Raw genomic sequence first — 22640 nt, forward strand, 5'->3', positions numbered from 1 at the left:
TCTGTCTGGACCCTGTTTCCTCAACCTTATGTAAGCCTTCTTCTTCCTCTTTACAAGACATTCAACCTCCCTCGTCAACCAAGGTTCCCTCACACGACCATTTCTTTCCTGCCTGACCGGTACATACATATCAAGGACACGTCGTATCTATTCCTTGAAAAAGTTCCACATTTCCACGACATTCTTCCCCGACAGCCTATGCTCCTCAGATCCTGTCTTACAGCATCGTTATTACCCTTCCCCCAATTGTAAAATCTACCCTGTTGCACGCACCTATCTCTCTCCATAACCAAGGTGAAAGTCACAGAATTGTGGTCACCATCACCAAAATGTTCACCCACTAACAAGCCCATCACTTGTCCCGGTTCATTACCGAGTACCAAATCCAAAATGGCCTCCCCTCTGGTCGGACAGTCTACATACTGTGTTAGAAAAGCTTCCTGGACGCACTGCACAAACACTGCCCCATCCAATCTACTTGGTCTAAAGAGCTTCCAATCAATATTTGGGAAGTTGGATCCTATGATTCCATGAATTTTCTGTCCAAACAAATATTTTCAGAGTAGCTAAATCACAACATAATTAAATTCATTCATTGCACTATATTTTGCTTTGTGATCTTGAATACCTTGTTAAATATTTGCTTCATGCGTTCAGCTTCTGTGGTTGTCTGTAGTTTAGTTTGCTGAAGACTGATTCTATAGTCTGAATATATGTACAGTTCAAAAACTTTATCTTTGGCATTTACCCAAATGCCAATCATTCTCAGCCTGACAAAATCTGTTCAGTTGCTTTTCAAATTATTTTGAATAAAGCCTTGGGCTAATTTCAAAAATTGTGTTCAGGTGAAATGTATGTATGTTGAAAAATGTATTTAATTTTGAACAGTTGCATTTATATGACAGGAGGAAGGGCATACTGCACATCTGTTGGCTTTGTTGATTTTGAAATATAAATAATTCACAAATATAAAAGTTTTAAGACTTCCTGCAGGATAATGGTTATCTTAGCTAGATCCTTTCTTGCTGCATATCATGCAAGTTCATCAAAGACACTAAGACATTGACTCATGGACATGTAAAATGCCAATCTGCCTCATTACCCTGGAAGGGTACGTTATCTCAGAAGATCATGCTGCTAGGCAGCAACAACACACATGTTGTTTGCCACAAACAGAATGATGCTGTTGAGCCAAAAAGAGGTTCTGCCTAAAACACAAATGAATAATTATAGTACCAGTGCTGATGTAGGTCACACATCCCTAAGACTGACTGATCATATCAAGCAGCATGTCTTAGCTGTTCACAATAAACAAGGTAGTTACCCAGCAAGAACCTTTTGGGACTCTCTCTTGGCTGCAGAGAACAGTATCTAATCCCCTAACTCTCTCCTATTTCTACTTCATTTCTCTCCTGAACCCTTTCTTGCATGGCATTCTGGACCACATTCACTCCTCCTCCCTACAGTCTGTGCCCTTGTCCACAAGGGGAGCTAAAAACTTGTACTATTGAACACAGGCACTAGCTGAGACTACTCTGAAGCTAAATTTTGTGTTCCAGTAATTATCTTGTGCAAGAGTCACAGCTCTTGCTGCTCACCACAGACCAAATTTAATGCAATTAATGTAAGTAAACATTGTGTCCAGGTAACTGTCCACCACCTGACCTTTTCAGATTCATTTATGATTTATGGGCATTGCTTTTTTAGGCCAACATTTATGGTCCATCCTTAGTTACACTTGAGAAAAGTGAGCTGCCTCCTTCTACCGCTATAGTCCACTTGCTTTAGATACATCCACAGTGCCATTAGGGAGGAATTAGTAGGATTTTGAGCAAGCAACACTGAAAGAATGGCAATAAATTTGAAGGTGGTGGTGATCCCATGTGCCTCTTGCCCTTGCCCTCCTGGATGGTTGTGATTATGAATTGGATGTTGCTAAGGAGTCTTGGGGATCCTCTGCAGTGCATCTGAAAGATGGTACACACTGCTGCTGCTACTAAGCATTAGTATTAGAGGAACTTTATGGATGTGTGGCCAATCAAGTAGACTGATTTGTCCAGTTCAGTGTCATGTTTCTTGAGTATTGTTGAACTGCGCTGTCTAAGCATTTGAGAGAGTGTTTCATCACATTGCTAATTTGTGCCTTGTGGATGCTGAGCAGGCTTTGGGGAGTCAGATTTACACACTGCAGCATTCCTAACATCTGACCTGTTCCTACAGTCGCAGTCTTTATATGGTTTTTCAAGTTCAGTTTCTGGTCGATGGCCACTTAAGGAGTTTGACAGTAAGGGATTCAGTGATGGTAATGCCATTGAACATCAAGGGATGATGGTTAGATTTTTTCCTGTTGGAGATGGTCATTGTCTGACTCTTATGTAGTGCAAATGTTACTTGGCACATGGCAGTCCAAACCTCTATCGTAAGGTCTTGTTGTATTTGAATGTGGGCTGCATCAGTGTCTGAGGAGCTGCGAATGGTGCTGAACATTATTTGCCATCATAGAACCTCCCCACTTCTGACCTTACAATGACAGTAAGGTATGGATGAAACAGCTGAAAATGGAGCGTAGTGAAAAAGAGGTTTGTTACGCTAGCATTTATTGGTCAGTGCATTAGGTATAGCAACAGGAATGCCATGTCGCAGCTAAGCAGGGCACTGGTTAGACCACTTTTGGAATAATGCATTCAGTTCTGGTCTCTTTGCTATAGCAAAGATGTTGTGAAACTTGAAAGAGTGCAGAAAAGATTTACAAAGATGTTGCCAAGGTTGGAGGGTTTGAACTATAGGGAGAAGCTGAATAGGCTGAGTCTATTTTCCCTGGAGTGTCAGAAGCTAAGGGGTGACCTTTTCGAGGTATATAAAATTGTGAGGATCACTGATAGGGTGAATAGCCAAGGTCTTTTTCCCAGGGTAGAGGAGTCCAAAATTAGAGTGCATAGGTTTAGGGTGAGAGGGGAAAGATTCAAAAGGGACCTAAGAGGCAATGTTTTCATGCAGAGGGTGGTGCTTGTATGGAATGAACTGCCAGATGAAGTGGTGGAAGCTGATACAACTACAACATTTAAAAGGCATCTGGATGGCTTCATGAATAGGAACGGTTTCGAGGTATTTGGGCCAAATGTTGGCAAATGGAACCAGCATAATTGAGGATATCTGGTTGGCATGGACAAGTTGGACCCAAGGGTCTTTTTCCATGTTGTACGATTCTGTGCCTATATGGTTAGGCTGAGAACACTGCACTGAGGACCTGCTCCAGAGATATCCAGGAGTTGAAGTAACTGACTTGCAACATCATTCTTTGTGCTAGATATGACTCCAACCAGCAGAGAATTTTCCCCCAATTCAGAATGGCTCTAGTTTTCCAAGGGTTCCTTAATTTCACACTCTGACAACTGCAACCTTGATGTCAAGGACAGTCATTCTCACCTCACCTCTGGAATTGAATTATTTGTCCATGTTTGAACCCAGACTTTGATGAGGCGAGTGGCTGAGGGGCCGTGACGGAACCAAACTGAGAGTCAGTGAGCAGGTTATAATGAAACAAGGTAGCACCATCACTGACACCTTCCATCACTTTACTGATGATCAAAAGTAGCCTGTTGGGATGGTAATTGTTTGAGGTTGGTTTTGTCTTGTTTTTTAGGTCGTAGCCTTACCTGAGCAATTTTCCACATTGTTATGTAGATATCAGTGTTTTAGCTGTACTGGGACAGTTTGGCTTGGGACATCGCACCTTCTGGAGCAAAATAGTTCAGTGCTATTGCTGAATTATTTTCAGGGCCCATATCTTCTGCGGTGTCAATGTCTTCAACCATTTCTTGATGTTATTTAGAATTAAATCGGTCAAAGACTGGCATCTGTGATGCTTGGGACCTCTGGGTGGACCATCCACTTGGTACTTCTGACTGAAGATTGTTGCACCTTCTTTTGCCTGATCTTTTGCATTGAGGTGCCGGAAACCCTTGTTGTGAAGTGTGTAGATGTTTGTGCAGCTGCCTCCTCCTGTGAGTTGTTTAGTTATCCTTCACCATTTATGACTAGATGTGGCATCACTGCAGAGCTTAGATCTGATCTGTTGGTTGTGGAATGGCTTAGCTCTGTCTATCACTTGTTTCTGCTAGTTGGTATGCAATTAGCACTGTAATGTACCTTCATTAGGTTGATTCCTTATTTTAAGGTGTGGCTAGTGCTGCTCCTGGCTTGCCCTCTTAGACTCTTCATTGAACCAGAGTTAATCCCTCTGGCTTGATGATAACAGTAGAGTGAGGGAAAAGCTGGGCCATCAGGTGCAGATTGTATTGGAGTACAATTCAGCTGCTCCTGACGACCTGCAATGCCTCAGATGCACAGTCTTGAGATGCTAGATCTACTTGAAGTTTATCCTGTTTAATCCAATAATAGTGCCATTATTCTAAATGTGAAGGTGGGACTTCATCTCCACAAGCACCATCCAGTGGTCACATTTACCAGTACTGTCAGGGACAGATGCATTTGTGGCAGGCAGATTGGTGAGGAGGAAAGAATGTTTTTCCTTTTGGTGGTTCCCTCATCACCTGCCGCAGACCCAGTATAGTAACTATCTCCTTTCGGTCTCGACCTGCTCAATCAGTCATGGTGCTGGTGGGCCACACTTTATATTTGACATTGAAGTCCTCACCCAGAGTACATTCTGCACTCCTGCCACTCTTAGTACTTCCTTCAAGTGCTGTTCACTATGGAGGAAGAATTATTCATCAGCTCAGGGTCAACGGTCTGTGGAAATCGGCAGGAGATTTCCTTACCCTTCCTTTGACCTGATGTCATGAGACTTCATAGGGTCCCAGGTCAATATTGAGGACTCCCATGACTGCTCCCTTGTGACTGCAAATCACTGTGTCACCACCTATTCTTAGTCTGTCCTGCCAATGGGGTATTGTGTCTAAGTAATGATTCCGTGAGTATGACTGTCCAGCTGAGAGAGAATTCTCCCAATTTTGGTATGAGTCCCAGCTGTTACTAAGGAGGACTTGGCAGGGTCAGCAAGGCTGTGTTTGCCATTGTCATTTTTGGTATCTTAGTCAATGCCAGGTGGTCCGTCCACTTCCGATCCTTTTCTTTCCTTTCTAATGGTTGGTGAAACTGAATGCCTTGCAAGGCTATGACAGTGAACAGTTAAGAGTCAGCTCCATTGCTGTGGATCTGGAGTCACGTATACCAAATCGGGTAAGGATGACAGTTTACTTGCCTCAAGGACATGTGTAAACCAGATGGATTCTTAAAAATTGACATTTGTTTACATGGACATCATTGGTCTTTTAATTTTAGATGTTTATTATATTCAATATAGTATATTCATGTTGGGATTTCAATCTGGATCATCAGGACATTACCTGAGTCTCTGATGCAGTCCAGCTACAATGCTACTCAGTCATTGCCAATTGTCACAGTCTTCCAAACTTGGTCTCCAGCATATCAACTCCAAGATGAACTTCTTTGAGCAACCAACGCTTGCTGCTAATGTATTCACCATGGATTGTACCAGAGTCCACCAGTTCCCATGTACTATAGCTGCAACATATAGCCAGCACAGCCATATCTAATCCAATTAATTCAGTAACTATTGATAACATTTTAGAGGTGAATTTTCTAACTGTAATTTTCAGCTGTAATATATTTCTTCATTTAAAACATTTGGCCAATCAAAAGAGGCAAGAAACAAGTGCTCACCAATAACCTACCCAGTTTTCCATCCTGTCACAGCCAAGTGCAACAGCTCGAAATAGGTTGTTGGGGCTATCTCCCACTATTGCTCTCCTTGCATGTAGGTCTACTCAGCTATTATGCTGACTTGCTGCATACTTCCAATCTCTTTCTCGGGATAATCAGTGTCAACTTGCTTTGTTTAAAGTTTAAACAAAGGTTGACAGTCAACTGTCTTTCAGCTTTAACGAATATGTTCTCCAAGGGACTGCCTCCACCAATCAGTTCACTTGCTAACCAATCAGGACTCTCCTCATGTAATATCAATGATGGTTTTCACTTGAATTTGTATTCTTGTGAATTCTCCTGATGAGTGTCTTTATTTTTGACAGTACTTGAGCTCTATTCTCCCAAATGACTATTAAAACCTTTATGCTTGGGTAAACAGTCTTTCCTCAGGAAAGGACTGGAGTGTATTTGAGAGAGAGAGAGAAACTTAATGAAAAAGGTGCAAATAAATAGACACAGAAATGGTACAAGTAAATAAATGAATTTCAGACAAGGAAAGGGCAGATGGGTGGATGGAGATTGAAGAGTGATATTGGAGAGGGCAAGTGATGAGACCATTTCTTTTTCCCCTTGACCTCTAATATGGCATGGAAACAGACCGTTCGATCCAACTCATTCGTGCCAACCAAATTTCCCAAACTAAATTAGTCCTGCTTGCCTGCGTTTGGTTCATATCCCTGTAAACCTTTACTATTCATGTACCTGTTGAAATCTCTTTAAAATGTTGCAGCTGTACCTGTATCTGCCACTTCCTCTGGCAGTTTATTCACCTCTAGTAACAAAACGAGTATCAGCAATCTACTTCAGGGACATATCCTTGTTTAGCCCTTGTAAACACAGATGGATACAGCATAAAATAAAATGTAGTAATCTGTAAAATTCACCTTCAAATAAAATTAAATGTGTTTTCTATTCAAGTTGCTGTCTACCAAGTTGCCACATTGTCGAGAAAATGTTTGCTTGGCATATGGACAAGAATGGTCTGTATATGCTGTGGGATCGCAAGCACATGTTTCTTTCCTTGATCCAAGGCAACCGCAAAGCTACATAAAATCAGTCAGTTCCAGGGAGCGGGGCAGCGGTAAGTTGGAAGAAACTGAAGGTCTGTTGTCTCCTTGTGACTTACTTGGCTAAATACTTTGTCTCTTTTCTGGATCCACTGGCATTTATTTATTTTTCTGTCCTGCAATTTATTTCAAGAAACAATATATATTTAAACAGGTTAGATGTTCAAACCAGAACATTGGCATTTAACAATTCATCGTCTCCATGAGAATGAAGTTTTTATCATTAAATGTTTTAAATCTTTTGTATTTTGTTGGAGATGTGCTGTACTGTTTTATACACTGACAAGAGTACTACTGTACTTTATATTCTTCAGATATTCGCAAGGCATATACCCAACTTGATTATTTACATTTGTACAATAATTTAACATACTTCTCCTCTGAAAAAAAAAGTTAAAGAAAACAACCAGATAGGTACTATTGTAGCTGCTAGACAGCTTTTTTTTGTGGGTGTCACTGTCAAGGCTGGCATTTGTTGTCCATCTCTAGTTGTCCTTGACCTGAATAGGTTGTTAAGACCATTTCAGATGACACTTAAGGGTCAACCATATTTCTGTATAGGCCAGATCAGGTAAGAATGATATATTTTCCTCCTTAAAGGACATTAGTGAACCAGAGAGGTCTTTATAGAGAATCAGCAGTAGTTACATGGTTGTCATTTTAAGTCCCACACTCGCATTTAATTCACAATTCACCATCTGCCATTGTGAGATTTGAACCTGTGTACCATACCATGAAGGTACTAATTTTTCTGTACATCCAATGTAGGTGAATGCTTTTGTTACCATTAATCTACAATTGTATCTACCTCATCAGCTGAGAGGGACCCTTTTACATCGATGAAAGTGAGACCAAATTGTTTTTTTTTCCATTCCAACTAGGGATGGGCATATTGTTTTCTGTATGAGCTCTTATTGCCCATCCCTAGTTGCTCTTGAGAAAGTAGTGGTCAACTGCCTTTTTGAACTCAGTAATCCACAAGCTGTAGGTAGACCCATAATGCCATTAGGGAGGGCATTCCAGAATTTTTACCCAGTGACACGAGGAATGGTGATATAACTCCAAATCAGGAAATGAGTGGCTTAAAGAGGGGATTGCAGGTGGTGGTGGTGGTGTTACCATGTATCGGCTACTTTTGTCCTTCTAGATGGGAGAGGTCATGGGTTTGAAAGGTGTTCTCTGAGGAACTTGGTGAGTTCCTGCAGAGTTCCTGTATCTTATAGATGGTGCACACTGCTGTTACTGCACATTCGCTCCACCACTGATGAACATGTACCAAGCAAGGACACTGCTTTGTCCTGGGTAGTGTAGAGATCGTTCAGTGTCCTTGGAACTGCACTCCTACATGCAAGTAGAGAGTATTCTGTCATGCTTCTGACTTATGCCTTGTTGATGTTGGGCATGCTTTGGGGAGTCAGGAGGTAAGTTATGTACTGCAGGATTCCTAACCTCTTGTAGCCATTGTAGCTCTTGTAGCCATTGTATTTATATGGCAAGCTCAGTTCTGTTTTTGGACAGTGGTAATCTCTGATGTTATCTGAGCGTTTCAGTGAATGTCAAGGGAGTCAATAAAAAGTGGAGCTGGAAAGGCATTGCACGTCAGGCAGCATCAGAGAAGCAGGGGAGTTGAGGTTTTGGATCAGGACCCTCTTCAGAGATAGAAATGGGTAGTGCAGGGTTGGAAAACTATCCGATTGGAGGCTGCGGATAGGAGATCTCCTGAGGGGATGAGATTGTTGATTGTCTGGGAGATGATGATTAGTGATGAGAGGTAGAGTCATGGTCGAGGGAATGATAGGAGGTGGTGTCAGAGAGGGACAATGGTTAGGTTTTCTTGTTGGCGATGGTCATTGCAAGTCATTTGTGAAAGTTACTTGCCACTTGTCAGCCAAGCCTGCATATTATCCAAGTCTGGTTGCATTTGGATAAAATGATCAAAGTTAGCCCCACAGAACATTAAAGAGTTGCAAATGCTGCTGAGCATTATACAATCATCAGCTAGCATCTCACTTCTGACCTTATGATGGAAGGGGAATCATTGATGAAGCAGCTGAAGATGTTTGGGCTTATGGCACTACTCTGAGGAATTTCTACAGAGATGTCATGGACCTGAAATTACTGACCACCAACAATCACAACCATCTTCCTTTGTGCCAAGTGTGACTTTCAATAAATGGAGCATTTTCTCCCAGTTCCTTTTGATTCAATTTTGTGAGGGCTCCTTGATGCTACATTTGGTCAACTGCAGTATTGAAGACCTAAGAACTAGGAATAAGACTAAGCAATTCAGCCCCTCGAACTTGCTCCACCATTCAGTGAGACCATTGCTGATCTCATCTCCACTTTCCTGCTTGCTCCCTACAATCTTTTAAACCAATTAATAATTAAAAAGCTACCTGCTTAAATTTGTTCATACCCCAGAGTCCACCACACTCTGGGATAGTAAATTTAGCAAATTCATGGCCCCTTGAGCAAAGCAATTTTTCCTCGTCTCCATCTTAAATCTGCCACCCCTTAGCCCAAAACAATAACGTCATGTTTAAGATTGCCCCACAAAAGGAAACTTCTGCTCTGCGTCTACTTTGTCAATCCCTTTCAAAGTCTTTTATACCTTCATTTTATGTCCCCTCATTCTTCCAAACTGTCAGCCTCCACCTCTCGATGTCTCCTCATTAGACACACCTTTGGAACTACTCCAGTGAACCTTCTCTGAACTACTTCCCATGTATGATTAATCAAGGAAACCAAAATACTCAACACCAAAGCTTTGGAATTTTCTTTCCATTTAGGTCATTTGCCTTTTGCTCTGCCAAACAAATTGAATAGCCTCACATTTCGCTATGTTACACTCTGTCTGCCAAATTTTGGCCCTAACAATCCATATCCATTTATAAATTTCTTATTTTTTCATTGCATGGACTTTGTTTAAGGCACTCACTTTTTCTTGAGCATGGACCTGAATGTCTTAAAGTTTAAATCCGTAAATTTTATCACTCTAAATGGGCACAGTGGCCAAATGACTTTGTCCTGTAATGTAAACATTTGACTCTATTACCTGCACTAAATATCTGCCCATAACCAAGACTTTTTGCATTGTTACGTTCTTTATTTCTTGAGATCCTCACACAGTTGATGCAACTAAGAAATGCCAACTTCTGTGAACAACAACCAAATTTTATTAAGCACAGTACAGTACAAACTTTCTGGAGGAACTTTTAAAATGCACTTTGCAAGGCTAACAGGATCATGGCAAAAGTTCTCCCCGAACAAAGGAAACAGACTTTCCTTTATACAAAATCTTTACATCACAGTTAGTAATGCCCACAAAACAACCCTCAGCCACTCCCTCACAGTCATATGCCACTCAAGACACATTGCAGTGACCACTTCACGTCTAGTAACAATATAACGCAAATCATCTTTAATGGCCAGATCTGGTATGAATTGTGTTTTTTTGTAACTATAGGGTACAGTCAGAATTTCCATTGCAATGTTCCAACTGACTTCTGAATAGATGATGCTGCTGCAAATGGCTCTGAATGGGCAAGGAATGACCATGTGAACTCACTTACACTCTATCTGTAGAACAGAGACACCCATCCTACCTCTAGAGCATTCACTTTCCTGCAGGTCAGCAGAGCAAATTAACACTTTAATATCACACCATAGTAGGTCACATATTGCTGTTAGATTGCCCCAAAGACAATAAAAGTGACAACAAAAAAAAGTAAAGATTTTTGAAGTCATAATTAATGTTCTGTGGGGCTAACTTTGATCATTTATCAATTTTTTGATTGTTATTCGTATGTTTAATCTTTCACAGCAGCTTTACCCTTCACTTTTTATTTATGCATAATTGTGCACTATTGTCTGGTTGATTTTTATTTTTTAGAGATACGTATCTGTCCAGATTTAAAAATCTTGGTCATCTTTTTAAAATTGTATCTCTTTTGTTGATCAAGGTTACTTTTTCCAATTTACTTCCAATAATGCTTTCCTTGTCCCTTCATAATTAAAATATGCTTTTACAATCTTTTACTTTGATAAGTGTTTAATGGTTATCTCAATTATTGTAAACTTTAGGATTAAAGATCAGGCTATGATCACTATTGGGTAGATTGTACCCCCGTGCGTTTTCCTCTTAGTCAACTTTGGTCCATTTCCTATTAGCAGATTATTCCTTATTGGGGTTTAGGAAGAAAAGAATGTTGGAACAGTGGATGACCATTCAGCTTGTTGAGCCTGCTTCTGCATTTAATATGGTCATGACTCATCCACGAGTTGGGGACCACGTGTAGAGTGTCAAAGTTTGCACATGACACTAAGATGAGTGGTAGAGCAAAGTATGCAGGGGACTGTGAAAATTTACTAAGGGTCATAGTTTAAGTGATTCAGCAGAGGTTTGGCCAATGGTTACAATGTTAATAAATATGAAGTCATCCATTTTGGTAGGAGTAACAGTAAAATGACCTTTCCTTGAATGATTTTTTAAAACTTGCAGCATGCTGCTGTGCAGAGTGACCTGGGTGTCCTTGTGCATGAATCTCTCAAAGTTGGTCTGTCGGTGCAACAGATAATTAAGAAGGCATATGGAATTTTGTCCTTCATTGCTAAAGGGATTAAGTTTAAAAGCAGAGGGGTAATGTTACAGCTGTATATGGTGCTGGTGAGGTCACGCTTGGAGTACTTCATGCAGTTTTAGTCTCCTAACTTGAGAAAGAAGGTACTGGCACTGGGGGGGGGGTGCAGAGGAGGTTCACTAGGTTGATAGTGGAGTTGAGAGGGTTGGCTTATGAGGAGACACTGAAAAGTCTGGGATTATATCATTGGAATTTAGAAGAATGAGGGGAGGGGGAATCTTATCGAAACAAATAAAATTATGAGCGGAATAGATAAGATAGAAGTAGAGAGGGTGTTTCCACTGGCAGGTGAAACTATTAGGGGAAGCTGATTTAGGACTGAATTGAGAAAGAACTTGTTCACCCAGAGAGTTGTGAATCTGTGGAATTCCCTGCCCAGTGAAGTAGTCGAGGCTTCCTCAGTAAATGCTTTTAAAGCTATAATAATAACATTTGAACAGTAAAGGAATTAAGGATTATGGTGAGAGGGCAGGTAAGTGGAGCTTGAGGCCACAAAAAGATCAGCCATGATCTTATTGAATGGCAGAGCAGGCTCAAAGGGCCAGGTGGCCGACTCCTGCTCCTAGTTCTTACGTTCCTTCAACTCCTTCTACTCCCTGGCCACTTGGATCTCTCAATCTCAGAGACTTCTGCTATCTTTCTCAGTGAAAACCAAAACACAAAGTAATAAATTAGCTTCTTGGTCAATTCCCTATTCAAAATTGTAAATTCTCCTGACTGTGCCTGTATTGGTCCCACATTTGCTTTAACCAAACATTTCCTTTTTGCATGTGAACAGAAACTTTTACAGTCCATGTTTATTTTTTTTGCTAAGTTGTATTCCTATTCTGTTCTCCTTTGCCATATCAGTTTCTTGGTCTTCCTTTGTATTCTATGAACCTCAATATTACTGGTATTTATGCCAAATTTATAGACCTATTTTGATTAGATTAGATTCCCTACAGTGTGGAAACAGGCCCTTTGTCCCAACAAGTCCACACCGACCCTCCGAAGAGTAACCCACCCAGACCCATTTCCCTCTGACTAATGCACCTAACACTATGGATAATTTAGCATGGCTAATTCACCTGATCTGCACGTCTTTGGAATGTGGGAGGAAACCAGAGCACCCTGAGGAAACCTACCCAGACACTGGGAGAACGTGCAAACTCCAAACAGACAGTTGCCCAAGGCTCGAATTGAACCTGGGATCCTGGTGCTGTGAGGCAGCAGTGCTCACCACTGAGCCACTGTGCCGCCAACTCTTTATACACTCCTGAACTTCTTTGTTAGTGCCAGTTGATGGTTTTTGAGTTTTTGCACCTTGAAGGAATGTATGGTTGCTGTAAGTCATGTAATAGGATTAACCCATCCATTGCCTATGTGCAGTCATGACTTGTAATGTATTTTCCCAATTAAGCTCAACCAACTCGTGCCTCGTGCTTTAGTAATTTTTTTTCAATTTAATACTCTTGCTTCAGATTGATCAATGTGATATAAAATTCAACCATGTTGTCGTCACTTATCCATAAAGATTCTTGTACGACGTTATTAGCTAGCCATTTGTCATTATAAAATATTAGATGCAAAATAGCCTGTAGTCATCTCTTTGATTTGCTGCTCTAGTATCATCCCAAAGTTATTCTCCAAAGTTGTATTGCTCAGTTTGTTTACCTAGGTTTTATGTAGATTGATTCTTGCTCATGCTACAACTTCCCTCCACTGATTTACACCATGTCTCTCATTACTGCCAGTTTTTAGTGGCCGATGATTAGCTTTGAACACTGTCTGCTGCCTCTTGTTGATTCTCAGTTCCATATTGTTCTTCTAGTTTGAGGCAGTCCCTTATTAATATACTGATCTCATTTGCTATTATCAGTACAATTCCACATTCATTTGTCTGACCTTCCTGAAAGTGGAATATACTTGAATATAGTTCCCACCATGCAGCCATGTTTCTTTAATGGCGATTAATGGCCATTTTTCTTTATTAGTGCCTTTAGATCATCTAACGTTGCAAATGTATTCAAGTAGGATGCCCTTAATTTTGTGACTTGATATTGTTGCCCTTTTGAAGCACACTCACTGCTGAGCTTCAGTTGTCCTGTCTTCTTTTATCCTTAGCATCTTTTCAAATTCCTGTTACTAACTTGATTTCCTGCCAATTTGGTTTACCCCCTCCGGTTCCCTGTGACAGACAAGTTTGAATCCACCTCAACAGAATCACCAAATCTCTGTGCAAGGTCCCAGTCCCATTTGAGGTGTAATCCTTTAAGCTTAAAAAGGTCTCATCTTCCACAAAACTAGACCCAAATACTCAGAATTCTGATGCCTTCCCTCCTAAGTCACGTTTCCAACATAGTGATAAACGACTCCCTTTCGGAATGACAGGCGATGACCAGTGGGGTACTGCAGGGATCAGTGCGAGCAGCATTTTGCAATATATATTAATGATATAGAAGATGGTATCAGCAATAACATTAGCAAATTTGCTGATGATACAAAGCTGGGTGGCAGGGTGGAATGTGAGGAGGATATTAGGAGATTACAGGGTGACCTGGACAAGTTAGGTGAGTGGGCAGATGCATGGCAGATGCAGTTTAATGTGGATAAATGTATGGTTATCCACTTTGGTGGCAAGAACAGGAAGGCAGATTACTACCTCAATGGAGTCAATTTAGGTAAAGAGGCAGTAGGTTCACGAGGTCAATTCTTGGAATGGCGGGATTACCTTACACTGAAAGACTGGAGCGACTGGGCTTGTGTACCCTTGAGTTTAGAAGACTGAGAGGGGATCTGGTTGAGACATTTAAGATGATCAAAGGATTGGACACTCTGGCGGCAGGCAACATGTTTCCGCTGCGGGGTGAGTGCCGAAACAGAGGACACAGCTTAAAAGTACGGGGTAGGCCATTTAGGACAGAGATGAGGAGAAACTTGTTCACCCAGAGAGTGGTGGCTGTGTGGAATGCTCTGCCCCAGAGGGCAGTGGAGGCCCAGTCTCTGGATTCATTTAAGAAAGAGTTGGATAGAGCTCTCAAGGATAGTGGAATCAAGGGTTATGGAGATAAGGCAGGAACAGAATACTGATTGAGAATGATCAGCCATGATCATAATGAATGGTGGTGCAGGCTCGAAGGGCAGAATGGCCTACTCCTGCACCTATTTCTGGATTAGTGGTGCTGGAAGAGCACAGCAGTTCAGGTAGCATCCAAGGAGCAACGAAATCGACATTTCGGGCAAAAACCCTGATGAAGGGCTTTTGTCCGAAACGTCGATTTCGCTGCTCCTTGGATGCTGCCTGAACTGCTGTGCTCTTCCAGCACCACTAATCCAGAATCTGGTTTCCAGCATCTGCAGTCATTGTTTTTACTCCTGCACCTATTGTCTATTGTCATTTGATCAACCCTCCTGTTCTTAGGTTCATTATCAGGTGGCATTAGGCCTGTTCTAAGACTACTGATCTTGATGTCCTGCTTTTTAATTTTCTTCCAAATTGCCCTAAATCTGCATTCCCTTTTCCATCCCAATGTGGGCAATGGTTTCTGGCGGATCCTTCATCTCCAGAAGAATGTCCTGTAGCTGTTTTGTGATATCCTTGATCCTGTAAGAGGGTAAAAACAATGACTGCAGATGCTGGAAACCAGATTCTGGAGTAGAGTGGTGCTGGAAAAGCACAGCAGTTCCAGCACCACGCTACTCCCCTTGATCCTGTAAGAGCCATGTTTCTCCATGGGATGATTTCTGCAGTACCTTATATGATCAACTGGACTGGAAGTTGGATGTTTGGTAGCAAGTAAAAACTCCAAATTTAACTGCCCCCATGGACTACAGTGGTTGAGAAGGCAGCTCGACAACACCACCATCACCACCTGAAGGGCACTAAATATAGTCTATCCACATCTTAGGAAAGAATCAAAGGTTATAGAGGTAAGTAGATTATAGGTGTGACTTTGATCTTGATAAGCGTTTTAGAATCATAGAATTCCTATAGTGTGGAAGCAGGTCATTTGGCCCATCACGTCCACACCATCTTTCCAAAGGGCATCCACCCAGACTCTCACTCTTACCCTATCCCAGTAACCATGTTTATCCACCTAGCCTGCACATCTTTGAACTGCGGGAGGAAACCAGACCACTTGGAGGAAATCTGTGTAGGGCTGGGAGAATGTGCAAACTCCACAACCGACAGTCCCCTGACGCTGGAATTGAACCCGGGTCCCTGGCACTGTGCGACAGCAGTGCTGATCACTGAGCCACCGTGCTGCCCCTTCAGTTTTAGTTTTTGTTTATATCAAGCACATTTCAGTTAATTCTATGTACAGGCTGAATAGATTTAGGAAACATAATAACTGGAAGACTCTATTAACAGGGAATTTAATGTCTGCAGTAAACAAGCTAAAGAGGGAGTATTGTAGATGCAAACGTCCAGAGTTCAGACTGTTTGAACAACAGAGTTTTGACCCAAGAAGACACTCGCTTGCTGAAATGGATGCATGCAACCATGGGAAAATTGGAGGAGATTTGAAAGAATGACTTTCCAAAAGACACAAGAAATATGTTCCTTGAGCCCAAGTGCTTAATCTTCCAATTTTTACTTAATACCTGACTTGGTTTTCTTATAATTTAAGTCAAATGGGTGTAGGAGGAAAGTTATGAAGTTCAGTATAAAGTGTACATATGTGTTTATGATACTTCTGCTATCTCAAGCATAACTGCACTTTAATAAATATTAGTTGTACCGAAATCCTCTATTTGTACCTAATTTTTTATACAGATAGAAGATCCTTTATCCAAACATTCAAAAACTGAAAAGCTTTGAAATCTGAAGGTTTTATTCTGAATTTTCTTTCTCATTAACAAGGTTGTTTGGCAAGCAAACATTAACCCAAGTTGACACCCACTCGATGTGTGTTACTCTAATACAAAATGGGGGACGTGGCCAAGCACCAACAGGCCTGGGGTTTCTCTGTGAACGCCCCCAAGTTGACACCCACTCGATGCGTATCTCTCGGATGCGACGTAGGGGGTTGTGGCCTAGCACATTCTTAGTTAGAAGTCTGCTTCTCCAGTAAGATTTTTAAAAATTTCACCATTAAACTGTCACTTATTCTGAAAACCAAAAAATTCCAAATTCCGAAAAACAGCTGGTCCCGAGCTTTTCGGATGAAGGATCTTCTACCTGTACTGAACAAACCAGCAATCTGTGACAGGTAATATTTACGGAACAGATAGTTTCAAGAGATACTTGGTGGCAACATTAAATTCTGCCCAGAAATGGGGGAGGAACTTGATGTAACATTTTTGATAAGTCAATAATGAAAGTTCAGAAAATCACAGACAAGTTGAAATGTTGCAGGCAGTGAGAAAGAGAAAAAGCCATAGACAATGACTCCATGTTAAGAATGCTTCAGTTAGCTATACTGCTAGGAATGCAGGACTCTGAAGCAAGCCTGGCGTGTTGAGAACGTAGGAGCGGCACTAAATCTGCATTTGGTAAATTTATGAAGGAATAAGAAGAAGCCTATGGGCATTAACATTTGAGTGCAACTGTGCATCAGGTCAAAAACATTTGCAAGCAGTATTTACTTGATATAACTGAACATGATTTGAACCTAAATAAACCCAGGGATTAAATGTTGAAGAGCTGGAAGTATGCTTGTGAATGAGTACTAAAACATAGTTTCAGAATTCAGAGGAGTGTTGTGGTTCTGTTCGCCGAGCTGGAAGTTTTTGTTGCAAACGTTTCGTCCCCTGGCTAGGCGACATCATCAGTGCTTGGGAGCCTCCTGCGAAGCGCTTCTTTGATGTTTCCTCCGGTGTTTATTGTGGTCTGTCCCTGCCGCTTCCGGTTGTCAGTTTCAGCTGTCCGCTGTAGTGGTTGGTATATTGGTACAAACACATCGACTTGGACCCAATATACCAACCACTACAGCGGACAGCTGAAACTGACAACCGGAAGCAGCAGGGACAGACTACTATAAACACCGGAGGAAACATCAAAGAAGCGCTTCGCAGGAGGCTCCCAAGCACTGATGATATCGCCTAGCCAGGGGACGAAACGTTTGCAACAAAAACTTCCAGCTCGGCGAACAGAACCACAACAACGAGCATCCGAGCTACAAATCTTCGCACAAACGTTGATCAGAGGAGTGTAACCAATGAAATAGGGTCAGGGTGTGGTTGCTCATGATCAACCAACACAGGAGCAGTTATTGAGGCAGTCCGTGACAGCATGACTCTTGGGAGGGAGTTAGAAGATTAAATTGGCAAAAGTAACAAATTGTGGTCCCTTGTGAAGTTTAGTAAGATTTGATAATCCACTGTGTCATTAATAGCTGGGGAAAGATTTGCTGAAAAATCTGTGGGATACCATGAGTGCACTTTGCTATTTGAGGTGCATTTTAAGGTAGTATGTCAGAGTTTATCGCTCAAACAAATCCTCAAAACAAGTCCTCAGTGGCAATCCATTGGAAGATACTGTGTGATGTCAAAGATTGCGGCATCAGATGAAGGCTGCAGGAGGAGGGAAATCCTCAGTTGTTGAGGTTTTCGTAACGCTGGAACTGGATCTACTTTTTGTCAAGGACTGTGTGTCTGCTGATGTGCAATAGCATTCCTACATTTAAAGATGTCCTGTACAAGATGTCTACCTAGATGAATTCAACTCTCTCCACATACACAACACCGAAATGAAGAACTGCCCTTGTTGCCCATGAACTTGATCACTTCAGTATTAATATTCCTGCCCTGCAGGAGACGTGAAGAGATGGTGCTTATACCACCTGGAGAGGAAAGCCAGAGGGTCAACGTAGGTCTCATGGCATTAGATTTGTTATCAAGAGCAAATTTGTCAATCAACTCTGAGCTCCCTGTTGGCACCAATGATTGCCTCATGACTCATTCACAACTTGCCACTATCCGGACTGCCTCTGCTCCAACCTATGATATCATACCTGAGGCTAAAAAAGGCTTCTACTCTACCCTGGGTGCCATACTCACCAGCATCCCTAACAAGAAATTGGAAAGGGCGCCCAACTCTGGAAAGGAGGGGGTTGGGAATTGCAACACCAATGGGATGATTCTTAACAAATGTGAGAAACACCAGCTGGTCATCAATGCAATGTTGTGCCGAAAAGATCACAATGAAAACATTGGCACATGATTAACTACATTAGAACAGTGTTGCATAGGAACAGGCCCTTGGGCCCAACATTTCTGTGCTGACCATGATGCCCTTTGAAACTAACTCCATATGCCTACATATTTTCCTCTATTCCCTGCCTGTTCATGTCTGTCGAAATGTCTTTTAAACACTGTTAAATATGTCTGCATCTGTGTCATAGTTTAATCCCAAAAGCTAAAGGATGTCGTCATTACCATAGAAATAACCAGTGAAGGTGACTGCTAGACATATCACGAGCTCATCTGCTCAATGTCCATCAAATGCCACTAGAAGCAGCTGGAGGTGAAGAAACGGTTCAGAAAAAAAGCTTAATGTTGAATGGTGTCAAGAGCCATGTAGACTAGTGATCCCCCAACCATGTTTTCACCAAAATCTTCTGAAAGTTCATTTTAATGGAGCAGAGTGAGTCTGGAAAGAGCTTAAGACAGATATCATTTTATGCTGTGAAGAAATCATTGGTACAAGATCAAGAAACACCAAGACAAGTTTGACAAGAATGACCACATCATCTAAGACCTCATCAACAAGAACAGAAAAGCTCGCTGTGCCTGGCAAAACAACACCACCAGTGAGGCAAAGAGGCGAATTTATCAATAGCCAAGTCAGAGTTACAAAGTAGAATCAAGAACAAATGATGAACTGAGAAACTAAGAAGTTCCAAATGCTTGCTGACAAGCACGATGTTTGGAGTCTTTTCAGTGCCAGCAAGGCAATATGCGTGCCCAATGCCCTTGGTGCCTCAAGTGCGGAGAAAGAATGGCACCTTTTGTGAGACCGCGAAAGCATTAGACATTGATGGAAAGAGCATTTCAAAGAACTTGTAAATTATGATACAAATGCTGATGTTTTTCAGGAAGTCCAACTCCCCATTTAAAAAAAATCTTGAATTCTTATCCAGTCATTAGATGCATGCAGAATTGAAAAGATGAGTGGTAGACAAGATTCCAGCAGAGACTTTCAAGCTTGCAGCAGCAAACCTTAGCCGTGGTCTCTATCAACTGTTCCTTAAAATTTATGACAAAAGAAGAAATCCCTGGTGAGCAAGCAGGAGACTGGAAAAACACAGCAAGCCAGGCAGCATCAGGAGGTGTGGAAGTTAGCTTTTCGGGTATAACCCTTCTTCAGGACTGGGGATGGGTGTGGGGTGAGTTGCAGATAAAGGGGGAGGTGGTGAAGTGGGACAGGTGAAATCAGGTAGACTGTACAATCTGCTTGGTCAATGGGAAGAATGGATCCGTTTGGTGGCAGGTAGCAATGGAGGTGAGGGGGAGGGGCTGGGAAGGGAGTCGGTGATGGGAGGGAGGTTCTTTGAAATTGGAGAACTCAATGTTGAGTCCTCTGGGATGTTGAAGCATGCTGAAGAATTGGTCTCAGTCTCTCACAAGAAGACTCAAATCCTTTATCAACCCATCCCAGATCAAATCCTTTACCAGTCCATCTCTCTATTAATGTCAATGGAGAAATCCTCCCAAACATTTCACCTATCTGGGAAGCTACCTCTCATCTAAGGCAGACATTGATGCAGATGTTCAACGTTAGATCCAATCTGCAAGCACCCCTCCCTCTCAGATGTCTTAGGATGAGAGTCCTTGTTGACTGTGATGTTGAGGCCCTTGAGAAGTACCATCAACATAGGTTAAGACAGATTCTTCGTATTAGCTGGCAGTCAATAGCGCCAGCATCAAGGCCACAATCATCCAAAACCAACGAAGTAGACGTAGAATGGATGTTTCCTCTGGGGCAATCTCAAACCAGAGATCGTAGTTTTAGGTAAGGGCTAACAGGTTTAAAATAGAGAAGGGGAAATTACTTCTCTCAAGGGTCCTGAATATATGGAGTTTGCTACCTCAGAATATGGTAGATACTGGGATATTGAGTATATTTGAGAAGGAGATTTTTAATTAGTATTGGGTTGAAGGGTATGGAGGGCAGGAAAGTGGAATTGGGACTGAGATGAGATCGGCCATGACACATTAAATGGCTCAAGGAGCTGAATGACCTAATCCTGTTCCGAGTTCTTAGCAATGGAGATGACTTTGTTTTTAAGTCCTGCTTTCTGGTCTCTGTAGGTCCTGAAAAATCATGTGCGCCCCCCCCCATCTTTTCTCCGTCTTCATCACAATCTGCCGATTTTGATATGAACATTATCTTTTATCAAGCATTTTAAACTACCAAACCTTCAGCTTATATTGGCCATAATTTAGCTGTAATTGTTTTAGGCAGGGCATGTTGCTCGAGTTTATCCTTGTGGCTATTTTGAGATAGTAATAGACATTGAACAGTACACATTACAAGGCCCTTCAACCCCCTCTGTTGTACCGGCCTTTTATCCTACTAATCAGACTAATCTACTTATGCTTCATTGTACTATCTTACATGTCCCCATCCAAGAGTCGCTTAAATGTTCCCACTGTATCAGACTGTACTATCACTACTGGCAAGGCATTCCACGCACCCACCACTCTTTGTGTGAAGCACCTTACCTCTGACATCTCCCTAAACCTTCCTCCAGTTATCTTAAAATTATGCCTCTTGTGATAGACATTTCCACCATAGGAAAAAGTCTCTGGCTATCTATTCTATCTATGCCTCTCACTTGTACATCTCTTTCAAGTCACCTCTCATTCTACTTCACTCCAATGGAAAAAAAAATGCTGTAGCTCCCTCAGCCTTTTTTCATAAGATATGCCTTCCTGTCCAAGTAAATCTTTTCTTCATTCTCTCTAAAGCTTCCACATCTTTCCTATAATAAGGCGACCAAAACTGAACACAAGTGTAGTCTAATCAGGGGTCTGTAGAGTTGCAGCATAACCTTGCAGCTCTTAAACTCAATCCCCCTGCGAATGAAAGCCAACACACCATGCGTCTTCTTAACAACCGTACCAACATGGGTGGCAACATTGAGGAATCTATGGGCTTGGAACCCCAGATCCCTCTGTTCCTCCACACTGCCAAGAATTTTGTGTTTAACCCTGTAATCTGCACTCAGATTTGACCTTTCAAAGTGAATAACTTCACACTTTTCCAAGTTGAACTCCATCTGCCACTTATCAGCCCAGTTCTGCATCCTACACTATCCACAACTCCACAAACCTTGTGTCATCGGCAAACTTATTAACCCACCCTTCCACTCCCTTATCCAAGTCATTTATAAAAATCACAAACAGCAGGGGTCCCAGAAGTGATCCCTGCGGAACACCACTGGTTACAGAGCTCCAGGCAGAATGCTTTCCATCTACTAACACCCTCTGTCTTCTATGGGCCAGCCAATTCGGTTTCCAGACAGCCAGATTTCCCTGTATTCCCATGCCTCATTACTTTCTGCATGAGCCTACCATGGGGAACCTTATCAAGCGCCTTTAAAATCCATGTACACATTCCCTGCTCTACCTTCATCAATGTGTTTTGTCACACCATCAAAGAATTCAGTAAAGTTTGTGTGGCATGACCTGCACCCTTCAAAGCCATGCTGACTATCTCTAATAAAACTATGGTTCTCCAAATAATTATAAATCCTATCCCTCAGAATGCTCTCCAATACTTTGCCCACCACTGTCGTAAGACTGACTGGTCTGTAATTCCCAGGATTATGCCTATTGCCCTCCTTGAACAAGGGAATAACATTTGCCACCCTCCAATCATCTGGCACTACTCCAGTGGACAGTGAGGATGCAAAGATCATTGCCAAAGGTGCAGCATTCTCTTTTCTCTCTTCCTATAGTAACCTAGGTTATATCCCATCTGGCCCAGCGGACTTGGCTATCCTTATGTTTTTCAAACTTTTCAGCACATCCTCCTTCCTAATATCAACCTCTTCTCGCATATCAATCTGTTTCTCGCTGTCCTTCTACACATCAAGGTCCCTCAGTAGTGAATACTGAAGCAAGGTATTCATTAAGGACCTCCTACTTACTCCAACTGCAGGCGCATGTTCCCAAAACTATCCCTGATTGGTCCTACCCTCACTCTGGCTATTCTCTTGATCCTCACATAAGTGTAGAATGCCTTAGGGTTTTCCTT

The 22640-nt window shown here is 41.9% G+C and overlaps 1 protein-coding gene across 1 annotated transcript in view; it reads left to right on the forward strand.

Moving 5' to 3' along the window:
• The window catches only part of dcaf12 (DDB1 and CUL4 associated factor 12), a 93607-nt gene that overhangs the window by 47199 nt on the left and 23768 nt on the right, over positions 1-22640 (forward strand). The window contains exon 7 of the mRNA XM_043687546.1: positions 6667-6829. Within this exon, the coding sequence (XP_043543481.1) occupies positions 6667-6829 (163 nt within the window). The remainder of the gene's footprint in view (positions 1-6666; positions 6830-22640) is intronic.

Source organism: Chiloscyllium plagiosum, chromosome 1 (assembly GCF_004010195.1).
Source record: "Chiloscyllium plagiosum isolate BGI_BamShark_2017 chromosome 1, ASM401019v2, whole genome shotgun sequence".
Classification (NCBI taxonomy): Eukaryota; Metazoa; Chordata; class Chondrichthyes; order Orectolobiformes; family Hemiscylliidae; genus Chiloscyllium; species Chiloscyllium plagiosum.